The 12802-nt window shown below is 45.1% G+C and overlaps 1 protein-coding gene across 1 annotated transcript; it reads left to right on the top strand.

Annotated features, from left to right (window-relative positions):
- Window positions 1-200: 200 nt before the first annotated feature.
- LOC125443805 (cytochrome b-c1 complex subunit Rieske, mitochondrial) lies at window positions 201-6641 on the top strand. Its single transcript, XM_048516137.1, has 2 exons — window positions 201-492; window positions 5878-6641. The coding sequence occupies exons 1-2, from the start codon at window positions 279-281 to the stop codon at window positions 6486-6488; spliced, it is 825 nt and encodes a 274-aa protein (XP_048372094.1). The 5' UTR covers window positions 201-278; the 3' UTR covers window positions 6489-6641.
- The last annotated feature ends 6161 nt before the right edge of the window (window positions 6642-12802 follow it).

Below are 12802 nucleotides of genomic sequence, written 5' to 3'. Positions count from 1 at the left end.
TAATATAATACACATCATATACACATTACACACACACAAAAGGCTGCCTGCATCAGTTTGCAAAATACAGATTCTGACTCCCCCAGGGACACGCCCCAACGCCACGCCTCTCGTCGCGCCTCTCCGCTCTCAAGCTATAAGAAGGCAAAAGGGACCCCGCAGCCGCTCGTGCGCCTGCGCAGCTCGTGGACAGCGTGTGCGTAGCGCGTCATTGACGTGCGACGTGAAGGTGACCGCGGTCTGAGCGAGAAGCCGCTGCCGCCGCCGCCGCCGCCGCCATGTTGTCCCTGGCCGCCCGCTCGGGGCCTTTCGCCTCTTCCCTTTCGGCCGTGGCGCACGCCGTGCCGAGCCCGCTGAAGCCGCTGGCGCTGGGCCTACCTCCGGCGGCCGCCAAACTCCCAGCGCTGGACTCGAAGCAGCCCCTGCTATGCCGGGAGTCGTTGAGCGGGCAGGCCGCCCGGGGGAGCCTCGTCGTCTCGGCCAGCCTCAATGGTGCGGGCTGGCGGGGAGGGCTCTGTGTAGGGGGGAGGCCTACCTGGCAGGCTGTTGTCGAGGTGAAAGTAGGGAGAAGGAGGCCCGTGCACTGCCATCTCCGGGGGAAGGGTCGGGGTTAAAGCCGGGGGCATGTTAGCTGAGCCCACCTCGCAGAGTTGTGGTTAGGGGAGGGCTCAAGGCATGGAAATGTACCCGAGGTACTTGAAGGAAGGATGGGGTATGGAGCTGGTAGGTTTTCTCTCTGCTTAAACCAGTGGTTCTCAGTTTTCCTAATGCTGTGACCCTTTAATACAGTTTCTCATGTTGTGATTACCCCCAACCCTAACATTTATTCTTTTTACTGATGGAGAACACTGATGCAGAGAGTCTTAGGCGACCCCTGTGAAAGGGTCATTCGACCCCCAAAGGGGTCCCGACCCCCAGGCTGAGAACCACTGGCTTAAACGACCTTGCAGGGTTGTTGGAAGTATACATTAGAGGCCATGCTATAAATAAGAGGTGTCCAATTCTGACCCTCCACATGTCCATGGACTACTATTCCCATCAGCCACTGCCAGAATTTGACACCCCCCAAGCTGGCAGGGGCTGATGAGAATCGTAGTCCGTGAACATCTGGAGGGGCCAGCATTGGATATCCCTGCTAAATTGTGTATGGAGGAAAGGAGATATTGAAAAGATGGTAGGTACTTTCTCAGCTCACTTTGCAAGGCTGTTGTGTGAATAAAATTGGCAGATGTGAGGACAGGCAATCTTGTGTTGTGTGGCCCTTGAAGAGTGGGATAAGTGTAAATCTCAACATCATCTACTTCGTAGGGCTGTTGTGGGAGGCAGAGCTAGATATACGGTCCCGAGTTCCTTATAGGAACACCTGGGAAAATTTTTTCAAGGTGGTCTTGTGCAAGTGAATGTGTAGCAAAGGGTTCAGGTGGGTCTTGTGTGACTGAATGTTTAGCAAAAAGTTCTAGTGTATATTTATTGCTGTTATACTAATTCCGTGTAGACAATATGGATACTTCTGTATTCCCCCACTGTAAATCCCCATATGCAGGAAACTAGCACATAGGGCAGTAAGCTAGACCTGTTTCCAAATATGGGACTTTTGTTCTTTTCATATATTGCACTTTTTGCCGTTTCTTCCTGCAAAGCGTTTATGATGGGTTCTGCCCTCGGTCATTTTAACCTCAGCAATCCTGTCAGCTAAGTTAGGTCTAGAGAGGGTGACTCGCCCAAGGCCTCTTAATGAATTTCACGACTGAGTGGGAATCGGAACCCAAATGTTTGTAGTTCAACACACACCACTCTGCTCATTTAGAAGTTCGTATGAACCCTTACCTGCTCTCTGAAAGGTATCCCAGACAGAGAGAAGTAGAGCTAAGACGAGTGCATCACTATAAACAGGAACCATGATTATAGGTTAGTATAAATAAGCAAGACTCTCAAGAAAGGGAAGTGCAATATATTCCTGTGTGCTCTGGCTAGAGAAGTTTGCATCTCCCATGAAATCTCTGGGCCCTGGAAGAGTGGATGTGGAAATATATGCTCTATCACAACACTACTCCTAAGCACAACCCTTGTAATTTCTCTTGTAGCAGTGAAACCGCCTTTTACTTTTGTGTGAGAAAGTCAGGGGTGTACTCAGGAAGCGTGGGAGCTAAATTTACTTTTCCCCCTTCCTCCACTTCCTAGTTATTCTCACATCCACTCTTGAAAATCAAGTCTTTATGCATAGCCCTGTTCCGTGTCTTATGAAGAATAAGAGTTTGGATTTATACCCCACCTTTCTCTCCTGTAAGGAGACTCAAGGTGGCTTAAAACCTCCTTCCCTTCCTCTCCCCACAACAGAGAGTTCCGAAGAACTGTGACTAGCTCAAGGTCACCCAGCAGGAATGTAGGAATGCAGAAATGCATCTGGTTCACCAGATAAGCCTCTGCCACTCAAGTGGAGGAGTGGGGAATCAAACCCGGTTCTCCAGATGAGAATCCACCTGCTCTTAACCACTGCATCATGCTGTTCGAGTGTGTCTTTGTGCCAGAAACTGGATTCGCTGTCCTGTACCAAGGTTCTGTTAGCCCAGGTATCACCAAAGCGACCCATCAAAAGTCTTTGGACAATTCACTAGTGGGCAGTTAAGGCCACAGCTGCTTCAAGTCAGTGTTTGCCCGAAGCATGTCTTGTTCAGAGAGGCAACTCAGACTATGGAAGCTTCATTTATTTATCATGATAATAATTTCTGTTCATTAACTGGCAGAGCCTGCAAGACAGAGTTGTTTTGCCAGATCTATGGTTGAGGGCAGCAACAGTGTTTCAACTGAACAGGCCCCTCGTCTCTCTCAATTTTGATTGTTTGGTTATTAGGATTATTTCTGTCTCAACCCTCGCTGGCGTGTATATGGACGGGCACTGTCATATGGAAATTTATGTTGTTGTATTTTATTTTAATTGTATAATTGAATGATATTCACTGTTCTAACAGAGAGGATTCTAATTGGAATAAAACAATAATTAAAAGAAAAGGTGGGATAACAGTGTTAAATCACATGCAATTTTCCAGTTGTTATAATTGGTTGTAAGTCACCTGCCCTTACAGGTAGTCTCCATGTCATGTTTGTTTAGGTTTGTTGTAGGTCTTCTACAGAGACGGATACTCAGGGTTAGAATTTATTTGTTGTGTCAAGTGTAGATGTGAGCCTTGATACCAGAGGCCGTTCTTGAAAGCGATAAGCTAAATTTGAGTATCTGTCCTGAATCAAGATGTATCATATCTCAAAATAAAAATAATAATTCACCCATGATCCCTGCTGTCTCAACATTTAACCTCTGCTGCCTTGTGCTGACGTTGCTGGTTTCAGGGCCTGTGGGCAGGCTGTGTGCATTAGGTGTGAAAATATGCTACTTGCGTTTTTCCCCCGAGATGACACTTGGTGCCACCCCTGTGTAAGTGAGGAAGATGATCCATTGTTTCTCTTCCATTCCAGCCCAGTTATGGGAGCCCTTTAATCACTGTACTCTTGGGAGACACGTCCCTGACCCCAGATTTGCACAATGACATGTTTGCGCTTCACCTAGGCGGCAAACAGCTGGAAGTGAACTGTGATTTAAGATTGCCCATGCTGTGTTCTTGAGTGTGGGTCGCTTTAATAGCAATTGCTTTCAATCAATTTTCACTGTTTATACAACAAATGGATTTTGACCTGTTCATGTTGGAACCTTAACAAAGAAGAAATGCCATCTTCTTTTGTCAGGTAACCTTATTGTTACGAGATACCACAGAAGTAAAGCTGAAAGTCTTAAGTAGTAAAAAAAATGTGCTTATTATCTCTTCTGAGCACACATATTTAAGATTATTTGCTTCAAGGTTAAAATGTGAATAGGCATTATGTAATAGGGCTAAGTACATGTGTGTTCTCAACAAATTGTATCCTAAAAGGAATTACTGCTTCGTTAACTCCTCATTGGATACAAATAGCCTTCTATTTAACATTAAACCCTGAAATTAAATTAGTATTGCCTAGTTCTTAAAACCTTAAGATGTAACACCAAACCTCCTTTAATTTTGAAGGGAATAGTCTTCAAAACAGTTAATGGTTAAGAGATTCTCTTTATTTCCTTCATTAGTTCTAGCTTGTTGCAGATGCTACATTATGATCTTCTCTCTGAGCTGTGGCCTGATTCTGCCAACACCTAATGGTTCTTGCTCTCCATCTTCTGGATAGAGAGAATTAACTGTTTAATGCTATGCTCATGGTAAACATGTCCTTTACTTGGAAACCTTTTGATACTTTGGGCCGAAACAAGAATGTCTCTAGATCAATAACACTGGCTTCCGTATATACCGTGTTTCCCTGAAAATAAGACAGAGTCTTATATTAATTTTTGCACCAACAGATTCATTAGGGCTTATTTTCGGGGTAGGGCTTATTTTAAGGGCAATATGGTACCTTCATAATTAAGGCAGGCTCTTGGCAGCCCTGTTGCTTCCCCGTCACGTGTGATGCAAGCTGCATCCTCATTGGCAGGGAGCACCCTCCTGGATCACACCATCGTGATCTGTAACTACCTGATAGAGCTTATTTTTGAAGTGGGGCTTATATTTTAAGCCTCCAAAAATCCTGAAAAATCATGATAGGGCTTATTTTCAGGGTAGGTATTCTTTTCGGGGAAACACGGTACTTCCGTCAGGTCAGTTTGACAGAGTTCTGCTAATATACATTTAGGTTAATATCTTAGACTCCAAATTCCACTAAAGGATGTGTTTGGTTTGTGAATTTGTCTGTGTGTCTTTTTCTGGGTTTGCCACAGAGTCGTTGTTTTGCATTTTAGGTTGTTAAATTTGTTAACATGTAGACCGATCTCGGAGCATAGTAGTAATTGTACTAATTTGGGCATTATCAGCAGCACTTGAGAATCAGGATTGTAATTTCATTTCTTCTATAATTCTGGCTTCCAAATCTGAATCCAGGTGTATTTGTAGGTTGAGATGACCATTGTAAGTACTCTTTCTTGCAAAGTTTATTGCAGGGGTCGGGAACCCGCGGCTCGCGAGCCGCATGCGGCTCTTCCGCCGCTGTTCTGCGGCTCCATGAGCCGAGCCACGGGACCCTCTTCGCCCGCCCTGCAAGGAGCAGGGCGGGCGCTTCACTTGCCCGGCGGCCGGCCAGGCCGAGCCGCCGGGCCCATCTACGCCTGCCCTGCAGGCGGGGGGGGGGGTGAGCGGGCGGTGGGGGCGCGAGCGAGCAAGTGGGTGGGGGAGCGGGGGAGGGTGAGCCAAATGGCTCTTTGAGGGGAAAAGGTTCCCGACCCCTGGTTTATTGCAACGTATCACTTCGTTGGGTTTCAGTTAATTCTATAGTGAATCACTGAAAGTCCTATAAAAAGGATTGAATACAGTTTTAAAAAGGATTGATTACAGTTTAAAAACATATTCTCAATTTTGGTCAGATTTTGAGCACTTTTTAAAGAACCAGCTGTAGTTTTGCAGAAGAGTTGCAGAGATAGGCTTAGTACGTAAATTCAAATTATAGGGTAACTTTACAGTGTGCATAATGCGGCAGGTTTTTACCTATTGTTGTATTAATAGAAAAAGAAGCCTTTTGTGTCTTTTTCTCAGTGTGTAGTCTAACTTGATGACAATTGACAGACTTCCTGGACTGGATAGTACATTTTTGGCAGTTAGTCGTAGGAGACAAGAAAGAGAATGCTCAAAGCAAAGGGTTGTGGTGTCAGACCGGCTTCATTAGGAAATTCTAGAAATCAGTAGTTTTGTAAGTGCAACCAAAGGACTTCCTGCTCCGTCGGAAAGCAACTTGAATGATGCGTCCATCCGTCAGCAGCGTCTTCATTATAACGGCAATTGCCTAATTATGGTTCCTTTCCCTCCGCAGCTCCTGCTAGTGTGCGTTACGTCCACAACGATGTCACGGTGCCCGACTTCTCTGATTACCGCCGCACCGAGGTCTCGGACCCCGAGAAATCGTCTCAAGACAGCAGCGAGACCAGGAAAGCCTTCTCCTACTTTCTCACGGCAACAACCTGCGTGGCCTCCGCGTACGTCGCGAAGAACGCTGTCACACAGTTTGTCACCAGCATGAGCGCTTCTGCTGACGTGCTAGCCATGTCGAAGATCGAGATCAAGCTGGGCGACATCCCGGAGGGCAAGAACATGGCTTTCAAGTGGCGAGGGAAGCCCTTGTTCGTGCGCCACAGAACCCAGAAAGAGATAGAGCAAGAAGCCCAGGTCCCTTTGACTGAGTTGCGAGACCCGCAGCATGATCTAGACCGAGTGAAGAAACCCGAGTGGGTGATCCTGATAGGGGTGTGCACCCACCTTGGTTGTGTTCCCATAGCAAATGCTGGAGATTTTGGCGGCTATTACTGCCCTTGCCACGGGTCGCATTATGATGCCTCCGGCAGGATCCGAAAAGGCCCAGCTCCCCTAAACCTCGAGGTCCCAGACTATGAGTTTCCTTCTGAGGACTTAGTGATTGTGGGTTGAACTGCCGGGAGTCTGCCGCCGCCTCTTGTCTGTGTACGCCAGAGACCGATGTAACGTAAAAACCAGTTGAGTTGTAAGGTAACGCCAAACTGTCCAGATTCTCTGTTTAGCGCTTGGAGTTTCTCGGCCAGTTTCAATAAAGGATTAAACGGATGCCCTGTAACGTGTTCCTTGTCTGACTGCTGAGCCAATCTGACGGGTCTTGATCCACAAAATCAGTCATAGTGTGTTAAAATAAATCTTTTCTGATAAGGAGGAATGAACAGACAATTGTGGTGAAAAGGGATGAATTTGCATTCACGTTTAAAGAAAGCAACGGCAGGAAATATTAAGAACATAAGAACAAGCCAGCTGGATCAGACCACAGTCCATCTAGTTCAGTTCTCTGCTACTTGCAGTGGCCCACCAGGTGCCTTTGGGAGCTCACAGGCAGGAGGTGAAAGCAATGGCTGTTGCTCCCGAGCACCTGGACTGTTAAGGCATTTGCAATCTCAGATCAAAGAGGATCAAGATTGGTAGCCATAAATCGACTTCTCCTCCATAAATCTGTCCAAGCCCCTTTTAAAGTTATCCAGGTTAGTGGCCATCACCACCTCCTGTGGCAGCATATTCCAAACACCAATCACACGTTGCGTGAAGAAGTGTTTCCTTTTATTAGTCCTAATTCTTCCCCCCAGCATTTTCAATGGATGCCCCCTGGTTCTAGTATTGTGAGAAAGAGAGAAAAATTTCTCTCTGTCAACATTTTCTACCCCATGCATAATTTTATAGACTTCAATCATATCCCCCCTCAGACATCTCCTCTCCAAACTAAAGAGTCCCAAACGCTGCAGCCTCCCCTCATAAGGAAGGTGCTCCAGTCCCTCAATCATTCTCATTGCCCTTCTCTGCACTTTTTCTATCTCTTCGATATCCTTTTTGAGATGTGGTGACCAGAACTGAACACAGTACTCCCAAGCGCGGTCGCACCACTGCTTTATATAAGGGCATGACAATCTTTGCAGTTTTATTCTCAATTCCTTTCCTAATTATCCCCAGCATAGAGTTTGCCTTTTTCACAGCTGCCATTAAACATCAGTGTATGAAGAGCTCGTAGTCCCTTTTATCCTTTTGGGCATTTTTACTGGGCTTTGGCCTCTCCCCTTCAACAGCCACATTCTCAGGGCAGCCAGCTCTCCCACTTGCGAGCAGTGAACTGAACAGCCAGGCTTGAATTCCTTATGGTAAATTAATAGGGATAACTTGGTTGTGCCTGGTTGATAATAGGCAGAGTGGGTTTCCATTATGAGGTCGAAACCTGTTTCCCCACTGCTGTGAATTTAGCTTTAGTCTTTTTGCTACTCTTCCCTCTCTCCACGCGTGGCCAGGGATATGGCCTTGGTCATCTTGGTAAGTATCCATCCTCAAAGCCTCAGAGCCAGCATGGTGTAGTGGTTTAAAGCAGGTGGATTCTAATCTGGAGAACCGGGTATGATTCCCCACACCTCCACCTGAGTGGCAGAGGCTTATCTGGTGAACCAGGTCTGTTTCCGCATTCCTACATTTCTACTGGGTGACCTTTGGGGCAGTCACAGTTCTCTCTGAACTCTTCTCATCCCCATCAGCCTCCCAAGGTGTCTGTTGTGGAGAGAGGAAGAGAAAGGAGCTTGTAAGCCACTTTGAGTCTCCTTACTGGAGAGAAAGGTGGGGTTTAAATTCAAACTTCTTTACAGTTCAGAAATGATCCATGTTTGAGCAATGGTGTTCTCATTAAAAAAGAAATCTGAATAGGTTCAAGTTGGTCTTTTGGCTATCCTACAGCCTAGATTTGTCTGGGAATGAAATGGTTAAACTTGAAAGTCAATATGGCACTTGTGGAAATCTTTGACTGGGAATGACACATGGGCTTGAAATGGGTTTTAAGCCTAAAAACACCTTAAAGCTATTCATAAAAGTAGGCAGTGTTATCTTTCATTTAGAAATGCAATCTTTTTTCTTTTGAAGGCTTGGCTATTGATTTCCTAGAAAACAGCCATGGCTGCCGCGACCCTTTCATTTTGCAGGCTTTGAACTTCCACTTTATCAATAGAGTTGACAATGAGGGTAACGCACAAGTAAAACTTAAGTGGTGGAAAGTGAGACGCAAAGAAATATTGTAAGGCAGAATCCATCTTACTCCAGTGCATCATTTTCACTCTGAAAAGGAAAGGTTTGTTCCTGGGGGCAGAAAGTTGCTCATAGCTTATTGCACATGATTGACAGGGAAGACAATACTGCACACCCCACCGAATCAAAGACAGCCCTTCGAATACCAAGATGTTTTTTCCCCTTTCATCTGCTACATTAAGAATAACTGGGATATATCATTTTTTACATACTTTAAAAACTCAGATATGTAAAGCCTCAAGCAAGCTTTTAATTCTAAGAATCAACTTCCTCAGTTGCTCCGTTGTCTGTTGGTTTTGTTGCTGTTTGCTGACTTCTGTTACGTTATTCAGCGCTGTCAGCAATGCACTGCTGTACTGTGTGTTTCTTGGCTTATAAATGCTGTGGTTTTTGTTTGGCTTCATTCTGTTTGTCCGGCTTCATAACTTCTTTGATTTTTATTTAATTGGCTTTTTTTATTCCCAGTGGGGACCCAAAGTATTGTTATCCTGTCATCCATTGTATCTTTGGCCTTGTGAGGTAGGTTAGGTTGAGAGTATACGACTAGCTTGAAGTCACCAGCCAAGCTTTCTTAGCAGAACAGGGATTCAGACCTGGATCTCACAGATCCCAATCCAGCCATTACACAACATTGCTTCTCAGTGGTGTACTGTGAGGTCAAGCATCATGAACCGAAATCTAGGTTAACTGTTCTGACTACTTAATTCACAGGTGTCAAACTCGCGGACCTCCAGATGTTATGGACTACAGTTCCCATCATCCCCTGCCAGCATGAGAAATTAGCCATGCTGACGGGATGATGAGAACTGTAGTCCATCACAGCTGGAGGGTGCATCTCTCAAAAGTGTCTTAGAAGGACGATCAGCAAAAATACAATGGTTATGTTCCTTATAGATAACAAAGAAGCAGCTGTTGACTCTTGTGGGTTTGAAGAAGAAAAGTTTGGATTTATATCCCCCTTTCTCTCCTATAAGGATACTCAAAGGGGCTTACAATCTCCTTTCCCTTCCTCTCCCCCCACAAAAAACTCCCTGTGGTGTGGGTGGGGCTGAGAGAGCTCTGAAGAACTGTGACTAGCCCAAAGTCACCCGGCTGGCATGTGTTGGGAGTGCACAAGTTAATCTGGTTCACCAGATAAGCCTCCACAGCTCAAGTGACGAAGCGGGGAATCGAACCCAGTTCTCCAGATTAGGGTGCGCCTGCTCTTAACCACTACACCACGCTGCGTAAGCTGGTGAAATAACATTGAGATGTTCTTGTCTCCTCCCTTTACCTGTCCGCATGGTGACTTGTGCTGGCCTTCATGAATGGCTACCTCAAAATCTCATCGCATGATTTCCTGATTGCGAACAGGCAGATTAGAACCCGCTGCAGTAATAGCAACCCAATTGCAGAACTTCTAGAGGGCAAGCTTGCAACTGATTGTGAAAAGCATCCTGCTGATTGCGTATATGACCAATGTATTTTCACAAACGAGCTAGCAGAAGAATGACCTATTTGTAAGGTATTGCCAAGGCTGTTAGTGAAGGCTAAGTCCTGTAAGCAAGGCAAGAGGGATGATTCTTCAAAATGATGGAGCAAAGCCATAAAATATTTAAGTGATTCATCTTGGGATGCTTGACCCTGTTGGCGGTGTGATTGCTGCAACAGCTTTTACTGGGGAGGAAAAAGGGATTTGAGCTGCTTTAAAGCAAGCAACCGAGGCCTCCGAATCAGGCACAGAGCAATTTTAAATGACTCTACTGCCGCTTTGATCTCCGTCAGGGTTCACGCATAACTGTTTCCTGCATGCATCAGAATTTTATTTTCCCCCCAATGGATAAATACAGATGCTGTAATCAGAAAGCTGAGCTCAACAGCTGTGTTTTTACAAGCAAAACGCACAAGGCTGATCGTGATATATGGGGTTTGACTTGAGGGGTTTGGAAGCATGGATGGCTCGTTTTACGAAGCCAGTTAAGATTCACAGATGACCAGCCTGTCGGTGACTGCAAGCCATGCTTATCTAAAGTGAACTTCCTTATCCAGACATAATAAACCTTTGAATACCAGTGCTAGGAAAGGCAAAGTTGGGGGAAGGCCTTGGCCTCTGCACCCTGTTTGTTAGCCTTTCAGAGTTTCTGGTCAGCTGCTGAATGAGAACAGGATATTGGATTAGATGGGCCCGTGGTCTAATCCAGCAGGGCCCGGGCACCTCTATTGCAATCCCCACCTCATATAATAGTCCACCTCAGAAGAACATAGTAAACCAAACTGAAACTATGCATACAAAGGGCCCAACGCTAAAGAACTGAAGGACGATCTTACGTAGCCTTTCCTAGCATGGTGGCACCATGTACCTGGGCATCCTTAACTTATATCCTGATGGAAACTGGTTGCAGTGGGCAGTTGGCTGGGGTGGCAGGAAAGATTTCTCACAACTACTCCAAAGCAAAGTATGGAGAACAGCCACTACAACAAAGAAGGTCCAGCACGTTGTGTTCTGTGATGGAGGAACATACATCCCTGCTAACATCTTTTCCTGAGACATAAATGGTATTTGCAGCAGTGCTTGACCTGTGATGCCCTCCCCACCCCATCCCCATTTCCTCAGGCTACCCGAGGAACCTTCTAGGGCAGGGGTAGGGAACCTGCGGCTCTCCAGATGTTCAGGAACTACAATTCCCATCAGCCTCTATCAGCATGGCCAATTGGCCATGCTGGTAGGGGCTGATGGGAATTGTAGTTCCTGAACATCTGGAGAGCCGCAGGTTCCCTACCCCTGTTCTAGGGCATACATGTCAAACTCACGGCCCTCCAGATGTTAGGGGATGATGGGAACTGTCGTCCATAACATCTGGAGGGCTGTGAGTTTGACACCTGTCTTCTAGGCGACTCACCTGTGCTGTGTTAAATAATGATTAAATAAGATTAGATAAAGATTAGTCATGCTGTCAAAGCAGAGTCGCCAGCTCCATGCTGAGAAATGCCTGGATATTTTGGGGGTGGAACCTGAGGAGGGTGGGGTCTGCAGAGGGGAGTGACTTCCGTGAGGTTTAATGCCATTGAGTCCACCTTCCAAAGTGGCCATTTTGGAACTGAGCTCCGTTGCGTGGATATCAGTCGTAATAGCAGGAGATCTCCAGCCGCCCCCTGGAGCCTGGCAACCACACGTCAAAGTGTTCTCAAAGGGGGAAACGATCTTGGAATTTGCTGTTTAATCCGTTGGCTGACATGGGAAGCTGTTGAACATATGAGTTGCCGCTTGCCAGTTATAAATGATGAAAGCCCCGTTAAAAAAAAAATCTTTATCTCCTCTTCCCCATGAAAGAAAACCTGCACAGCAGGAAAGAATGGTAAGCGGAGAGAAGCTAAGTATATAGATGAAAGTTCAAAATCTTCCGATTCCGCTTTGGGCCTCACAATAAGATTGTGTCTGAGGCATCCTTCATGAACAATTAATCAGCGCGATCATCAGAAAGTAGACATTTAGCACATAATCTGCCATGTAACAGCCTTCCAGTAGTGATGGAACTGGTTAATTCCCGCTGTGTCGTAAGCAGGGCGGAATTTACAGAGTCCTTTGGGGAGCACTTTATTTTGCAACCCCTTTCAGTACACATCAGCTGCTAACTTCTTTTATTATTATCATCATCAAAACCCAAAAGTACTGATGACTTTAAAATGTCGTTGGCTTAGTTGTAGCAGAAATAGCTGCTGCTAGCACATTTTGAAACATCACATGGATTTTAAAAATACCAAAAACCTCTAAATCTCTCTAACTTTTAAAAAGCAAAAAGTTACAGTTTGAGGCGGAAAGGCATGGTAAAGAGTTTACATGTTTAAACCTTTCCTTATTTTTTTAAAAATCAGTGCTACTTTAAATAAATCATTGTTAGAAAGAGCTAGAATTATTGCTGTCCTTTGTCAGTCTGTCTGTATTTATATAGTAGTCATTTTTACTATTGTAGCCATAGGTAATAATATTATTAAACAAATATATCACACAAAGGTAATAATATTAAAGGTAAAATTTAATATATCACATCGGTAATAATATTATTAAACAAATATATCTCACAATTTGTATCAATTGTTTTTTTTACAAACAATTGATACAAACATATTACAAGCATATATAAGCAAATAAAACCTCTAAAATAAATCAGCAAACTATAAATATTAAAACA

Source organism: Sphaerodactylus townsendi, linkage group LG14 (assembly GCF_021028975.2).
Source record: "Sphaerodactylus townsendi isolate TG3544 linkage group LG14, MPM_Stown_v2.3, whole genome shotgun sequence".
NCBI classification, from domain to species: Eukaryota; Metazoa; Chordata; class Lepidosauria; order Squamata; family Sphaerodactylidae; genus Sphaerodactylus; species Sphaerodactylus townsendi.
This window is presented reverse-complemented; position numbering and strand designations above follow the sequence as displayed.